Source organism: Myxine glutinosa, chromosome 13 (assembly GCF_964187855.1).
Source record: "Myxine glutinosa chromosome 13, kmMyxGlut1.1, whole genome shotgun sequence".
In the NCBI taxonomy this organism is placed as follows: Eukaryota; Metazoa; Chordata; class Myxini; order Myxiniformes; family Myxinidae; genus Myxine; species Myxine glutinosa.
In genome coordinates, this window is record NC_136273.1 from 22,576,774 (window position 1) to 22,593,369 (window position 16,596).

A 16,596-nucleotide genomic window follows, 5' to 3' on the forward strand; every position below is an offset into this window, starting at 1 on the left:
TATATAGGATTTTGTCAGACCACAAACTCTACCATTTGGTAAAGTTTCGTGAAGATCAGTTTAAAGTTGTGACCTGTAGGCAAGTATACGTGAGTGGACAGACAAACAAACACAAACAAATGAAAAATCACTCGTAGAGCGACAATTGGCAAAAGAGAACAAAGTTGAATGGCACTCAGCAGAACATCCTTTTGACCTCAAAAATAATTGGTGGATGAATTCAGTGACCCAATATGCAAATAGTCTTCAAATTATAAGTTGATCGGATGAAAATGGACAATTTTAGAAATTTGCATATGTTGACCTTTTGGCCTCTGTTGACCTCAAAAATAGTTAGTGGCTGATATGAAAATTGTATTCAAATTTCAAGTCAATCGGATGAAAATTGAGGACTTTAGAAATTTGAGAAGGTTTTTAACCTTTTGGCCTATGTTTACCTTTTGGCCATGTTGATCTCAAAAATAGGTGGTGGTTGAATTCAGTTAGCTGATATGTTAATCCGATTCAAATTTCAAGTCAATCAGATGAAAATAAACACCAAAACATCCTCATTGATCGAGACAAACACAAAGGCTCCTTAAACACAGGCACCAAACCAAGTGTTGCTTGATAAGCAATACTCACTTGTTGCGAATCCTCACAACCAGGTTGGGATCGTCAACGATGCTGGGGTTTTCACTGAGATGGGAAAACTGCACCAGCTGTTCTTCAAATTTTTCTACAAAATTAAAACAAAAACATGAAAGCATTTTCAGAACGACAATAACATTGCATTAATCAAAACTAGAACGGCTCTCCGCAGAGCAGATACCTCCGCCAGACTGAACACTTTTTACATTTTATATCCCCCATTAATGGGCCGGATCTTGATCTGAACCTGAACCAAAATCGAATCCGCTTGTTCCTTTCACCGACACAAAACATCCACCAAGTTTCGTCCAAATCCATCCGCAACTTTGAGATATTGCGCTATGTAATAGTTTTCAGCCCAATCACACAATGGTGGAGAATCGTTAAAAAAAATTCTCAGATCCGGATTTTCACCAAAATGGAATCAATTCTTCCTGGTCACACACCCAACCTGTACACCAAGTTTCGTCCGAATCCGTCCATAACTTTTTGAGCTATCCTGTTCAGTCAGACAGGGGTGAAAACATAACATCCGCCACCCACCTTCAGCAGCGGAGCGGCGTAATGAGAAACAACTCTGTACTTGATGCACGCCACATGGAAGCAGCAGGTAATGCATGCCATAAATATCCACCATGTATGCCAGAAAGTATACCGTTTGCTTACATTACAAGAATTTGATTATCAATTAATCACAAACTGAGCTAACAAATTATTACAGACCCTCAGGGCACAATTCCCAAATTCATAATTTAAAGAGGAAAAGGAAAGGTAAACCACCTGCTTCTTAATAGAGTTTGAGCTTCTCAATTGACAGCATTAGCAAACGGTTAGCATGTTCACCAAGATGAGATAAACATCACATTGACATACCTTTAGAGATTTCCTCGTTTTCACAGAGGCCGCCACACAGAGATAGGCTGACCGCAGGAAGATCTCCATCACTATCAAACTGGCAGTCGGTGCCGCTGTCGGCCGAACAGCGGGGGAACTGTGTGTCTGGCTGGCTGTCCCCAGACAGCTGCCGCACACGTTCGCCACCCTCACTGCCAGGAGCACAGCACAGGAAAGGAAACGAGTTGAAGTCAGAGCTGAGCAGTTGTGCACGGATGCATCGAATAGTTAAAAATAAATGCATAAACAATAACAATCGAGACATGGAAAAGGAGGAAGGAGGAAGGAAAGGAGGAAAGGAGGAAGGAAAGCACATCTTCTTTTGGCGACTCGAGTCACCTTTTTGGGAAATAGCGAGCAGCGACCTCGGGTTCAAGTTCCGTCAGTTCATCCAGGTAGATGTCTGATGGGCCCTGATGACGGCTTCGTTTCTGTCCCTCTACAAGGTAGGATAAATTAGAGGCAGGTTAGAAGTCAAAACAATATACACAAAACTAGAATGATTTTTTGAATGCATGCAAATTAGAAACAGATAGTCTCTCTCAAAATTATCACAATCATACTAAAATAAGCAATTTGGTGTGTCTGTCTGTCTGTGTGATGCATTCAGTCGTTACTTAGCCAATCTCAAGCAACCTTTCCAGGTGGACTAGGGATCATATGATGAAGGGTGTGGCGACTTCAATTGCCCCCCTCCCTCAGGGGTTTTTCCACTTTGGACAGATGCCGTGTGAAGGTGTGAATGAATGAATAGGAATGATCGTTTTAAGGCCATTTTCCCCCGCTAGAGTGGGAGTTAGCCTTGCGGGCCCCATGACAGTCATGGTTCCCTGTTTGAGGCAATGTTTTTTTTATGGCCGGATGCCCTTCCTGCCGCCAACCCTTAGTCGCCTCTTATGCTGCGCAGGGATACGGTGTACCTATTCTAAATCGGGGTACACACCGGGATCATTCATCCCAGCAAGCTGGTACTCAATTTGTCGACCTCGGAAGGATGACAGGCTGAGTCAACCCCCCTGGCGTTAATTCAGCGATCGACCGGGATTCGAACTCAGGATCCTAGGATCCCAAGCCTGCGCCCTAACCACTAAGCCAACACCAGACTGTGAAGGTGTATAAATACCTCATCATGCATGAGGCACACCTAACAGATAAACATTATAACAACAGACTATACAGTCAATTCCATCCAACGTATGATTACCTTTTTAAACAGTTGCTACTGTTGTTTAACACTTGACTGAAAGAAATTTGGAGGAAGCCCAACATTCTTGAGGCATTCGATGGTGATCACATCCCCCACAGACTAAAGGAGTGGAGCCACCTCAACTAGCTCGGCCACTAGATATATCACAATGATCTTTAGCTAATGAGTCATTACGCATAAATGATGTATCTCATTGCCTGTCCGATTTTACTACCCATCAAATTATATGTGAACTTTATATAATTTGTATCTTGGAGCCTCAGATGCGAGTTCTCCCAGGGATGGCTTCAAGTGTGATGTGTGATATTGCCCCCGACACCCCTACACCCCAATTGTGACCTTTACTTGATGCATAAGCCAATTCTTAATGGTCACTAGCATTGTTTAATACCCCCCTGGGCGAAATTAGGACAAAATTGGACGTCTACACGTTATCTACACATGGGCGGTGTATAGACAAAGAGTCGCTGGTCCACTCACTTACCAGAAGTAAAAAAAAAAAAATTATAACCATAAATTAATCAATTGTGTGCAATCATAAAGGCATAATGATGATGGCATAAAAATTATATTTTTTAATAGTATAATAGCCGGCGAAGCCGGTGTTGTCAATAAACGAGTACGTATTATGTTGAAAACCTGATTATGCCTTGGCTCGAGTATCCGAAGCGCCGTGGGCGCAGCCATCTTGTGTGAGCGGAAGTATGCATAACAAATTTAAAACGTTCATTAGGAGTTTCTTTCACCCGTCGTCGTTTGATTCACAATCTTATGCACCTCCAATGTATTAATAAAATAATTTAAGACCAATATCGGCCCGCACGGGCCTGGTTATCTTCAACAAAACGCGTCACCAAACACCGGACCCAATGAGAGTCGAGCATTTGCAAAAATATTTCTAAAATGAAAGCACTCAATGATGGGCGCCATCGACCGGATGCGGAAGTTTGCATAAAACAATTGCGAAAAAGTTCAATAGGACTTTGTTTCACCCGTCGTTGTTTGATTCATAATCTAATGAAACCTGTCATTAGTAATTAAAATACGTTAAGACCAACCTCGTTATCTTCAACGAAAATCGTCATCAAAGACCAGAACCAATGAGATTCGAGCAGTTGAAAAAATATTATTACGCATTTCGGACGGTGAAAACGGCGTCAAATATTCTAAAATTGACGAAGAATTATTTTTTAGAAATCTCGCGGCCATACGGGATAGTTTTTCACGGCCAGAAATATGGTATAAGCGGTTTACATATTTAGTTTAGAAATACGGATAGTTTTTCACGGCCGGAAATATCCGAAGTTGAGATGGAATTCACCGAATTAATCACTGCAAGCTAACGTCTTCTGGTGGACGAAGCTGCCGTGCCCGGAGAGTCAGAAAACCAGCCCTGGCGCCTGACAGCGACTGAAGTTAGAAGACTACACACTTACTGTGAAAACGTATGTTAAGCCCAGTTAAAAATAGGCCTTAAGCTGGCACATCGTATAGTTACTTCCTTAAGCTTCTTGTGACATTTATTGTATTGTATGCAGGTATTGCCATTGGGGAGGACTGTCTGCTGTTCTCTTTTACCAAGTCTTACCAGGTATGGTACCTACTACACCTACCTACTACCAACTACCTACCTACTACCAACTACCTAACCTACTGATGCCATGGTGATGGGTAAAATAGTGGCAAGAGGTATGCAGGTATTGGGGAGGACTGTCTGCTCTTCTCTTTTACCAAGTCTTACCATGTACGGTACCTACTACAACTACCTACTAGTACTACCAACTACCTAACCTACTGATGCCATAGTGATGGGTAAAATAGTGGCAAGAGGTATGCAGGTATTGGGGAGGACTGTCTGCTGTTCTCTTTTACCAAGTCTTACCAGGTACGGTACCTACTACACCTACCTACTACCAACTACCTACCTACCTACTACCAACTACCTACCTACCTAACCTACTGATGCCATGGTGATGGGTAAAATAGTGGCAAGAGGTTTTGGCTTCGCCGGCTCATTGCGGCTTTGCAGTCGGTACTAGTAAAAATTATACTATTAACAGTAGTAATAATAATAATCATCATCATCACCACCACCACCACCACCACCACCACCACCACCACAAAAAAATATATGAATGATCGTTTTAAGGCCATTTTCCCCCCCTAGAGCAGGGGTTGGCCTTGCGGCAGGGGTTGGTATAATAAAATGGCTGAGTCTTTTATTGCCAATCTGATCGAGACATGGTAATTTTCCTTGCTCCGTTTCCTCGAAGCTTAGAAGCAAGATACACAAGACTTCAAGAACTTTCTCCACTTAGGTACTAAAAATTTACATAACTGCGCAATCAGTGCCTGAATTATCAAACCCTTCCGCATTTCCGACTTGAGGTCCATTCAAATAATGTCCAAGCAAACACCCTTACCTTTCTTTTTCGATGGAGAGTCCTGCTTTCCGGATGCCTTGGTGGTTGGAGAAGCCAGGGCAGGAGCAGTGGTAATAACAGACAGGGCAGGAGCAGTGGTAATAACAGAGGTGGCATCAGCAGTGGCAGAGGTAGAACCGGGTGTATCCAATGCAGCAGAAGCGGTAGTTTCCAAGTGCAGCTGCAATTGTTGCTGCACAGCTGTGATGGCCAAGTTGTCAAGTTGTTCTAGTGGCTTTGGCTGCATTTCAGGTTCTGAATGTCGTGCTTCAATGTCAGCAACTTGATGCTCAGAGTTGATACTCGGGGGAGTTATAGACAGCATGACAACAGGTGAATCGGGCTGCAAATCGGTAATCAGCTCCGATACAGAATAGTCATTGTTATCATTATCGTCATCGTCATCTTCATCCTCATGCTCATCTCCATCATCGTCCTCGTCCTCATCCTCATCCTCATCATCTCTCTGAGGCAAAGACAACGGGGAAAGCGGTGGCGATACTAATGCAGAGGGAACCTCAATGCTCTCCGAGATGGTGACAATGTCTCCGGGATCGGAAGGAACAGGTGAGTAGATTACTCGAAAGTGAGTTTCCTCGGATGGTTCAATATGCAGCCGATTTACTGGGCTTGTTCGCACCGTCTTCTCCAACTGTGAAAGAAGAACGTCGGTTAAATAATCACATTGCAATCATAACATCTGCTTCCGTGCCCACTCATTCACTGCAGAAACAATCGGGATCCACAAGTACCTTTGTAGCTTCAGGAAACTCGCCCCAAGGCCACAGCATGGGCACTTCACAGTTGACAGATTTGGTCAAAAGCTCTGTGTCACTTTTAGGCGATAATGATCGGCTCTCATGGCTGTGGGCCCAAGAAAAAGGGTTAGATAGGTGCACCTTTACAGCACCCAATATAAAAATACAATAGCACATTGGAGCGAAATGATTTTCTCCATCATAAACCATAAAGGATGGAAGAAGAAGAGGGCCAATGGAGGGAGGTTGTGAAACAAAAGGAAAATGGAGAACATGTAGATTTTACCCATTTATGTGTGAAGATACATGTTTGGGATGCAATGATACAAAAGTAACCGGAGTCGTACCTGTCACGAGGACACCATTCACCATCCGAGTGGTGGTGCAACACCTCACCGAAGAAGGCTGTTGTGTTGATTGCCGGCTCAAGGCAGATCGACGTAGGCCTGGAATGCAAAGGACAGCCCTCGTCAGCATGTCAGCAACTTGCGCCTACAGATGGCAGTCAACAGCAGCAAGATTTACAGCAAAGAGGTAATTAAACAAGACGTACAAATTTGATTCCGTTATGAGGAATAGCAAGGTACAGGGTGTTCCTGCTTAGCGTCGTCCCGGTTAATGTTGTCTTCGTATAACGTCATTACTAATAAAAACAAAACCACTAAAAAACAGTTGAAATGTCAAAAAAAACGTTTTTAAGTCTCACCGCACAGCTGCCTGGCTCCTCGCCTTTTCGTCCTGCCCACCAATCTCGAGGTCAAACAGTTCTTCTTCCGATGAGTGCTCACCAATATTCTTGTGCCCTTCCACCTCAGACCTTTTCCTGCGTTTCCGTCGCCGCCGGACCGACGTATTCCCAGATCCCACCCCGTCTGGACCAGAGCCTCCTCCAGATGGTGGCTCCGGACTTGTCTCCCGACCACCTTCAGCATCGCTCACATTCTGTAAATTCACAGCCATAAGCTGGGCGCCCTCCACGGAGATTGGTGACGTTGCTAGATAATGTGGAACAGGATCCTGGTAAAAAAAATAAATATATAAATATAAATAAAACAGAACCATGCAGGTTGGTGAGTCAAACCTTATAGACAGAATGCTAACTAGGTCATACAAATTCAAAGCAAAGGTCTGTCGTTGGCTCTTCCATGAAGCTTGAACTTTGTGTTCAAGTATAATACAATGCAATTGCTCAGACTTGGGCTGCAAGTGCACCTCAGGGTTTTCAGCCTCGTTCACAAAGAACGCTTCCCCGTTGTCGCCGAGCTTCATGTGGAGATCCACCGATTCCCCATTAATCTCGATGTCCACCTGGCAAAGTAACGCACAGCAGCATAAAGGAGACAATATATGATTACTTCAAGCCAAGAGTCACAAGAGGGTCATACCAAACATGGTCACCACGCTTGTAAATTTGTAAGCAAGAGGTGTAGGCGAGAGCAAGATTGTTATCTCGTTATTGACTGGCATGTCGGGTAAACATCAAGTTTCTCAAATTTCGTTTCAGGAAATCAAAATCATGGCATCAAGTGCCATAGATGTAGGTGTGACAAAAATAGGACATCCTAACTCTTGTTATAATTCAGTGATTCTAAACAAAAAATACACATTAAATCAAACAACAAATTTAATGGAAAACAAGGAGCTTATATTCTTGGGCCCTCACCTTTTGGGTGGTAAGAGGAATGGATCTGTGTAATATCAAAGCTAAATCTTGAACGTTTTTTGAAATATCGTGTACACAAAACAAGTTTACAAGATAGTTGCCATGGCAACATCATTCAGCCAATCACAGCCGTCATTTAATCAGGTTGAGATGATGTCATGAGGAATAGACATCTGCAATATGAAAGCTAAATGTTCAATGGTTTTTGAAATATCTTGTCCATAAAAGTACATAGACAGATGATCGGTCAGGTTTGACGGAGATCACTTTAATGTCCACTGTCTCCGACTTTGTTGGAAGGGCGGGGAACAAAGAAGAATCCACCGGTCCAAGGGGAAGACGTTTTGCATCCTTCAGAGGTTAACCCAAGGATGCTTCAGAAGGGAGGTCTCTGTCCTGGGATCCAAAGGTCGTTCGATGCCGGACGGAGTGCATTGAAGAGAAAGGAGTTGATGCAGATCAATGCGAATAACATGTCCATCGTACCAGGTTTTTCAGGGAGGTGAGGGTAACGGAACTTTAGTGAAGACACTCGTAGATACATTAATCGCAGGAAACATCATAATCGGTATAAAAACCCTCCATGGGAGAAACATTTCAAATTTGCTCAACCTCGGTACAAGTTCATGTCTTCACATTCGCAATGTACAATATATTCCATGCTCTGCATTCCATTCCACCTCATTCAACCAGATAATAAGAACAAAAAATACGGTCATACAAATCCTATGTTAGGCTAACAATATTGAATGAGAGAAAAAAAAGTAATGGCAAGTCAGGACAAGCAAGCAGAGCATCTGCAATGTCGGAGAAACTTTTCAACCTTTCTTGCTGTGCTCCAGTATTAACAGCTCGTCATACTGTTTGTTAATTATAGCCTGGTGTTGGCTTAGCGGTTAGGGTGCCGGCTTGGGATCCTAGGATCCTGAGTTCGAATCCCGGTCGATCGCTAAATTAACACCAGGGGGGTTGACTCAGCCTGTCACCCTTCCGAGGTCGGCAAATTGAGTACCAGCTTGCTGGGATGAATGATCCCGGTGTGTACCCCGGTTTAGAATAGGTACACCGTATCCCTGCGCATCGTAAGAGCGTGACCAAGGGTTGGCGTCAGGAAGGGCATCCGGCCATAAAAACATTGCCTCAAACAGGGAACCATGATTGTCATGGGGCCCGCAAGGCTAACCCCGCTCTAGCGGGGAAAATGGCCTTAAACGATCATTCATTCATTCATTCATATACTGTTTGTTAATCCATCCCATGTGGGTGATGGATCACCACGTAACAGGTAACAGGTATCAGGACAAGAACGCAACTCTCCTCATATGCGACAGGGAGCACGGACTACCTGGGCATGGATGCACGTCACGTGCTCTGCACACGAGGCAATTTAGAGGGGTTTTTTTGTTAAAGTGAAGCAGTTAATGATTGCAGGTTGAAATTGAAAGAAAAGTCTAATTTCAAAAACCACAATTATGCTTTATTAATTCTTTCACTCAGTGATTACAGCAAATACAACCTCAGTGAATTTGCCAGTTGTTTCTGTGTAAGTCGCCGTGTGTTGCTAATGAAAGGAGGAAACAAACATGGAGGAAACAAATAGGATATCCAATGTGTTTCAAAGGCAACCGAGGAGGAAACAGGTGTGGGTTTTGCTTCCACAAAAATGACGGGGAAAGCCTTTAAAGGTGGATTTTTTATTACTACTTCCAAATACGATGATGTGAAGGAAAACAGCATTCCTGGGTTAGAAACGTGACTTAACTATAAACATCCATCCTGGTGTTTCCATGGATGGACGTTAAACTGATCGTCCCATCTCCTAGTATTGGTTGGTGGACCGTAAAGATCCCGCGGAGTCCTACGGGAGAGGTAGGTGAGCTGTCACTGGCACCCTGAACAAATTACATATTACTGCACCGACTGACCAATGGGAAGGCAATGACAAAAACCTAGCATAACCCATGCCAAGACACTGCTTTGGCAGCACAGACGTAAAATAGTATGGTACAATGATGGCAATGGCGAAAAACCTGCAAAATTGTTTGAAATGCAACGAGTTTGCGACTTATCACAAGTTGCCACACATCCAATTCAGGTATTTTGTTTTGCAGGAAAGTTGGGAGTAAAAATATGCGTGATAATGTGGCTTCGAGGGCAGTTATGGTGCGAAAGCCAACCACACATTAACGGTCACCCTCACAATTACCCAAGCCAGGTTCCAAGTGGCCCGAGGACCTGTGTCAACAAGCCCGTTTGTTAACCCCTCTCAAATAGAGACTGTGATGGATCACGTTAGCGATAAATGCATGTCTCTTGTGGTCTCGGTCTCATCTGTTGGAAGATGACTCATGGCAGTGCAAGATCAGAAGCAAAGTACGATTTACCTGGTGTTGGAGCATTGGTGTCGGCTCGGAATGGAAGAATAGCATAATGAAAGAACTTGCACTCAATATATTATATGGAAGGCATGTGGCAAACATAATTTACTTGGATCTGAAAAAAATACAATCTTAATTAATTATCTTAATGAACTTTGCAGTTTTTATGACAAAGGAAGCATATCATGGATGTGGTTGAGACCTGAACTCTGGATTCAAGGCAAAGCAACAGTGACTGCAGAGTCTCCTTGTTTACCTAGCTTGTCGACATCGTTAACTGACCTCGTGAGAACTGCATCACCTAGAAGAACGTAGATTTCGCTTAGAACTTCTCGTGAAACGGCGTATTACAACGATCTGGGATGCAATATCATCGCACAAGGCAGTTGAAATAGTTTTCATTATTACTCTGTTTGTGAGCAGGATATCTAAAATGTTATGGACGGATTCGGATGAAACATGGTGGACAGTTTGGGTGTGTGACAAGACCGAATCGATTCGAATTTGGTGATGATCCGGATACGATAATTCTTTGAGACAAAGGCCAAAAACGATATGCAACAAAATATCTCCAAGAACTATTGATAGGTTATAACAAAGTTAGGTGAGTGAGTTGGGTAGGGGACAAGAACAAGCAGATTCGATTTTGGTTCAGGTCCAGATCCAGATCCAGTCTGTAAGTGGATACAAAACCTAGACTGTTCAGCCTGGGGGAGATATGTGCTCCACTGAGTGCTGCTCAAGTAATATATAATACTAATCTGTTCTAATGACAAACTCTTCAGAAATTTTGACAGAATTGTTTCTCATAGAATGCCAGAATGCTGTTCTAAATGCATTACCACATAATGTTGGCTATTCCAATGTGTCACAACATCTCATACGAGCTTTAAAGTTGGACCACTTCCTGTTTTGACATCACCATGGTAGAAGCAGATGAACTCCAATGCGTTTTAAAAAGCATGTCAGCTTTACCCAAACAGCAGTGACTGATGAACTTTCACTTTCCCCTTGCAAGTTGCGATTTTAATCAATGGAATGGTTGAGGCTGAATGCCTCAACTCTGTGTTTGCCTCTAAATCTTGTGTCCCAAACCTCATCCCTCAGATCAGCAGTCTGCAGCCTTCTCACTCTCTGCAGACCTGGACAAAATCACAGACTGGGCAAACAAGTGGAACATGTCTTTCAATCCTGACAAATCTCACACTCTTACGGTCTCTCCGAAAAGACCGACTGGACAACCCTCCCATCCACTTTCTGAATAATCCTCTCCAAGAAATTCTGTCACTCAAAAATTTTGGGTCTCACTATCTGCCATGATCTTTCCTGGGAAAACCAGATTTCAAATCTGGCCTCCAAAGCCAGTCGCCGACTGGGCATCCTCCGTCGTGTGAAGTCCTTCCTTGGCACACCTGAGCTCCTCACCACATACAAGGCTTTCATCCGCAGCTCAATGGAATACTGTTCTCCCCTCTGGGCTGGTGCTCCTGCCTCACACCTAGCTCGTCTTCACGCTGTTGAAACCAAAGCGTTCAGAATCATTGGAATCTCCCGTGTTGAAGCTACCTCCGAGGGCTTTTCACTTACTCACCGCAGGCAGGTTTGTGGTCTTTCTGTCTTCTACCGACTCCTCGCCGGCCTTGCTCCTCCAGCTCTCTCTGGGCTCTGTCCCCCAAATATTCCTACAGGTCGCACAAGATCTGCCTGCAACCCTCTTATCTTAATGCTTATTGGCAGCTTAAACTGCCAAAATCAAGACGCTCTGCTCACCTTCACTCCTTCATTCCTCTTTTCTCCTGCCTCTGGAACATACTCCCTCACTCTCTTCAATCCCACTCCTCCCTCCAGGTCTTTAAAACAGCTGTTCACCACCATTTCTCATCTTCCCCCATCCAAAACCTTGATATTTTCTACCCCCGCTAATTTCACCCCAAATCCACTTTTTTGAAATACCAACTTCTTTCCCAGAAGTCCTTGGTGTCCTTGGTGTCCTTGTGTTTATACTTCTCCCACCCCTCCCCCTCCCCTTCCCATGCCGCCTCCCCCCAAGCCCTCTCCCTCCCACACATTCCCGATGTCCCTGCTCTCAAATGTTGTGTTTATGTGCTTCCCCTTCTCTCCCCATCTGGTCTACCACTCCCCTTTGTATATACTTTGTTTGTTTGTCTGTTTGATTTGTTTGTGTGATAAATGTTAGCTTTCACGAGCCTCGATTATGTATACAAAAAAAAAAATGGAGTCGAGGGAAACTTTTGCCAGGTGCAGAAGTGGTGACCAAACTAAATACATTTTTAAAACATTCGAGAAATGTAGAGCAGCACACCGTCCGTGAATTGGAACCAATAGTGTTACACTGTTGCACCAAGAGGCCATAATCACTTTCTACCAATTTCCAGTCACATCGTATCCTCACCAAAAATATCGCAAATCTTAACAATGTTATTGTACATTGAAACAGGCCAAACTAGAACAGCACTTGGTCGAGAGCATACCTCTGCCAGGCTGACCAGTTTACGTTTTGTATCTCACCGATAGGCTGGATCTGGATCCAGACATGAACCAAAATCTAATCGCTTGTTCTTGTCGCCTAATGAATTCCTCCAACTAGTTTTGTCATGATCCGTCCATAGCTTTTTGAAATATTGTGTTATATATCGTTTTTGGTTCTATCACTCAATGGTGAACAATCACTTTTAAGAAAATTTTAAATATAAATCTCAAAACCGGATCCGTATTCGGATCTTCACCAAAATTGAATCTATTCGTCCTCGTCACACACCCAACCTGCCCACCAAGTTTTGTCTGGTTCAGTCCGTAACGTTTTGAGATATCCTGCTCACAATCAAACTAGAGGTTCCAGGGAACCTGAACTCAACTGGCCTATATCAATATGGTTAGAATATGCATAATAGAACCACAAACGATATAGTTTATACGTGCTGAACATGTATGACAAAAATGGATTTTTCAATATGGCCACCCTGCCGCACCCATTTTTGGGCGTGCAACGCCCAAATGCAATCCCAAACTAGTTTATGTCTTAAAGATGCTGCATAACAAGCTTCATCAAATTTGATCGATGTTTTGACTTTTAGAGCGTAGACGTCGAATTGTTTACAGACGACAGACAGACAGACGACGGACACTGGGTGTCGACAAAAACTCAGCTGGACATAGTCCAGTTGAGTTAACAAACAGACAGACAGGAGTGAAAACAGAACCTCCGCCCACCTTCAGTGGCGGAGATAATAAACACTCAACATTAGCCTTCAAAATGGCGTGTGACGTCGTCTCTTCGTGCGGCTGTGAAACCAAATTAGAGTTGTTTTGCAGTTTCTCATTTCGATTCCTACAAGACAAAATAACATTTTCTTATCAGTTCCATAATCATGAGGAAAGTGTCACAAATTTGTTAAGAGTGACTGTTAGGCGGTGTATTGGTACAATCATGTTAACTCTAGTATTTACAATTTGATATGGAACTAATAGTTTAGTACACACTACACAGTATATGACTGTGTACTACTTGGGGTGCGATGTTGATAACAAAAGTTGAGGTTCTGTCCTTCTCAGGATATGACACAACCTTGTGGTATGGAGCAATTTCTGGTTCTTTCTAGATAAAAACAATCTTGCATTTACGAGTTGTTTGATTGAGAGGAAGGCTTTCGGGAATGTTTGTGGCCTGTGCAATAAGGGAAAGTAGAGAGAAGATCCCGCCATCGTTCGTTTTTCTGTGTACTGTGCCATGCCATCATGGATCGCTTGTGCTTAATCATACAAAATAACATAAGTTTGGACTACACACAACCGCTGGTTGGACATCCATCGTTCAAAGATCTATGGGTTTTGCGGCATAAACAAGGAACTTGGACGTAGGAGGCCATTTGGCCAATCAAGCCTGTCGTTTTTGTTTTCCGATTAATGTTCAAAATTTGATTCAATTTAAATCAAGTTGTTCCTCAATCATAAACTGACATTTGTAGATAACCAGACAGACAGACAGACTGAACAAATTGCATAACCCTGCTTTTCGCTTCCAATGCATGGTGTAAAACCCCAAAATCCACCTAACCTAAATGTAATCGGATATCCCATCACCCTGAAATAAGGTGTTCACTCAATATGGCCACCTGTAACACTCACCACTTTTTCACGAGAGCGCAGCACACCCATCTTGCCAAAGCGGACGTGGAAAGGCGAACAGTTACAGGAACCATCGGGCTGTTTCACCACCACGACGTCGATGCAACCGGTGAGGGTAGCCGGGTTGATTCCCCTGTACAGCTCCTTGGCGGTAACGACCATCTGCCCAGCGAGTTGCCCGATGTAGTTCATCGTTTGGGACTGGCAGGAGACACGTCATGACAATCAGTCAGCTTGGTGTTAGAATCGAGGGCAGCTTTAGAATCATCACATCATAAATTTGAGCTTCATTTGGATCAAGAAAACACAAATCTACCATCTACCTCATTCGCTATCAAGTGGGTCATCGAAGAGATTAGGATGCTCAACAACGTAAGAAACAGATTCAACTAGAAGGGCACTCGGTAGAGCGCATACCTCTGCCAGGCTGAGCAGTTTACTTTTTGTATCCCACTGATAGGCCGGATCTTGATTCTGACCTGAACCAAAATCTAATCGGCTTGTTCTCATCACCTTACCGACTCGTCCCCCAAGTTTAATCACAACTCGTCCATAACTTTTTTTAAATATCATGTTATATCTCGCTTTTCACCCGATCTCTCAATGGTGAAGAATCACTGAAAAAGTAAATAATTCTTGTAGCCGAATCCATACTCAGATCTTCACCAAAAACGAAACGATTAGTCCTTTTCACACACACATCCTATCCACCAAGTTTCGTCCAAATCCGTCCACATTTTGAGATATCTTGCTATATATCATTTTTGGCCATATCACTCAATAGTGAAGAATCACTGTAAAAATTCTACTAGCTGGATCCGGATCCGGATCTTCACCAAAATTGAATCGATTCTTCCGTGTCACACACACAACCTATCCACCAAGTTTCGTCCAAATCCGTCCACATTTTGAGATATCTTGCTATATATCATTTTTGGCCATATCACTCAATAGTGAAGAATCACTGTAAAAATTCTACTAGCTGGATCCGGATCCGGATCTTCACCAAAATTGAATCGATTCTTCCGTCTCACACACACAACCTATCCACCAAGTTTCGTCCAAATCCGTCCACATTTTGAGATATCTTGCTTTATATCATTTTTGGCCATATCACTCAATAGTGAAGAATCACTGTAAAAATTCTACTAGCTGGATCCGGATCCGGATCTTCACCAAAATTGAATCGATTCTTCCGTGTCACACACACAACCTATCCACCAAGTTTCGACCAAATCCATCCATAACCTTTTGCCTTGGGTATCTTGGAAAGAGAGTAGGGAGGGATTGGGGTGAAGAGCAACGTTTTGAGGTCAAAATTACAAACCTGTACAAAACCTATGATGAAAACAAGCAAATTAATTTGTTTTTTAAATAATTTTAAAAAAAAGAAAAGTTTTAAAATAAGTAATTTAACAGGACACACACAAGGACCTATACAAAGGTAAATATCATACATGGGGGTGAGGGGGGGGGGCATTACAAACGTTTCAAAGTACAAAACTCCAAGTGGATTATAAATCTGACAGTGCAGATATTTAACGTTTTCTCATTCGGATTCGAGGAAACCGGGAGGAGGTGCAAGCAACATGACGTCACGGCCCTGAACTGCCAGCAATGGGAACTCTGCAGGAGTGAAACACACTCGGTTTTATAATTAAATTTACAGCACATTAACCGAGATCTCCAGACATGGATCATCAACACCTCGAGACCCTTAATGGGGGGGAATGTTGTACAAGTATGAGAAATGACTAAAGGAGTACGAAAGGGGATATTTGTACACACTAAACCGTTTTAATGGACGACGGGGAGGGCGGGCCTCCTGAGCCCCTTTTGTTGCGCCCCTGACCGAAAGTACTATGTTGGAAGTACCCCCAGAGGGAGAAATTCCTTCACTAGGTGTGAACGAGCTGATCCGGAATTTGGAAAAGAGAGAAGGAATCAATGGTGGAACTTAGTAACTTACCCTGGACAAACACCTCCCAAACACTGAAACGGATATGGCTGCTCCAGCAGATCGAGTTGCCACTGGCACGCCGACTGGAGCGAAAGTATCAAGATCGAGGAAGGAACGAAAAGAAAGGGAGTGCACAGGTAGTCAGTGGAAGCGTGCGCGATGCCCGAGTGAGGAGGAACCCCGAGCTGCGCGACAGTAGTGAAATTCACTGGCTGCTACGTCACATTAGGGGCGGAGCTACAGCGTCAAGCATCACGTGATCGCCGTGCGAGCCAGCATGGTATGATGATTTAAAAAGGTTGTTTACGTCATTCGTGGCATTGTAAATGTTTACGTAGCGCGTCACAGTCACGATAACAACAACACGTCTGCAAAAGACTGTAAATAATTACAACTCGATCCCAACGTCGATAAGCGCGGACAAGGAGGAATCCAGGCCGATTCGACAACCGAACTAATTTGATCCATCGGTTTATAGACTTGGTTTAATTGGGAGGTGATGGGGGCAGGAGGGTGGACACAGGGCACGTGACCGAT

General features: G+C 43.5%; 1 protein-coding gene across 3 annotated transcripts in view; it reads right to left on the bottom strand.

The window, feature by feature from the left end:
* LOC137438701 (phosphatidate phosphatase LPIN2) overlaps positions 1-16,596 on the bottom strand; it is a 112,298-nt gene that overhangs the window by 50,805 nt on the left and 44,897 nt on the right. For 2 of the 3 annotated variants that reach the window (XM_068133963.2, XM_078767177.1), the window contains exons 2-10: positions 14,100-14,300; positions 7,125-7,220; positions 6,619-6,929; positions 6,260-6,358; positions 5,907-6,018; positions 5,155-5,806; positions 1,864-1,963; positions 1,504-1,676; positions 625-718 (exon numbers count right to left, since the gene is read on the bottom strand). In XM_068133963.2, the coding sequence (XP_067990064.2) occupies positions 625-718; positions 1,504-1,676; positions 1,864-1,963; positions 5,155-5,806; positions 5,907-6,018; positions 6,260-6,358; positions 6,619-6,929; positions 7,125-7,220; positions 14,100-14,300 (1,838 nt within the window). Of the gene's footprint in view, positions 1-624; positions 719-1,503; positions 1,677-1,863; positions 1,964-5,154; positions 5,807-5,906; positions 6,019-6,259; positions 6,359-6,618; positions 6,930-7,124; positions 7,221-14,099; positions 14,301-16,068; positions 16,287-16,596 lie in introns of those variants that run through there. The other variant, XM_068133964.2, reaches the window with a different exon arrangement.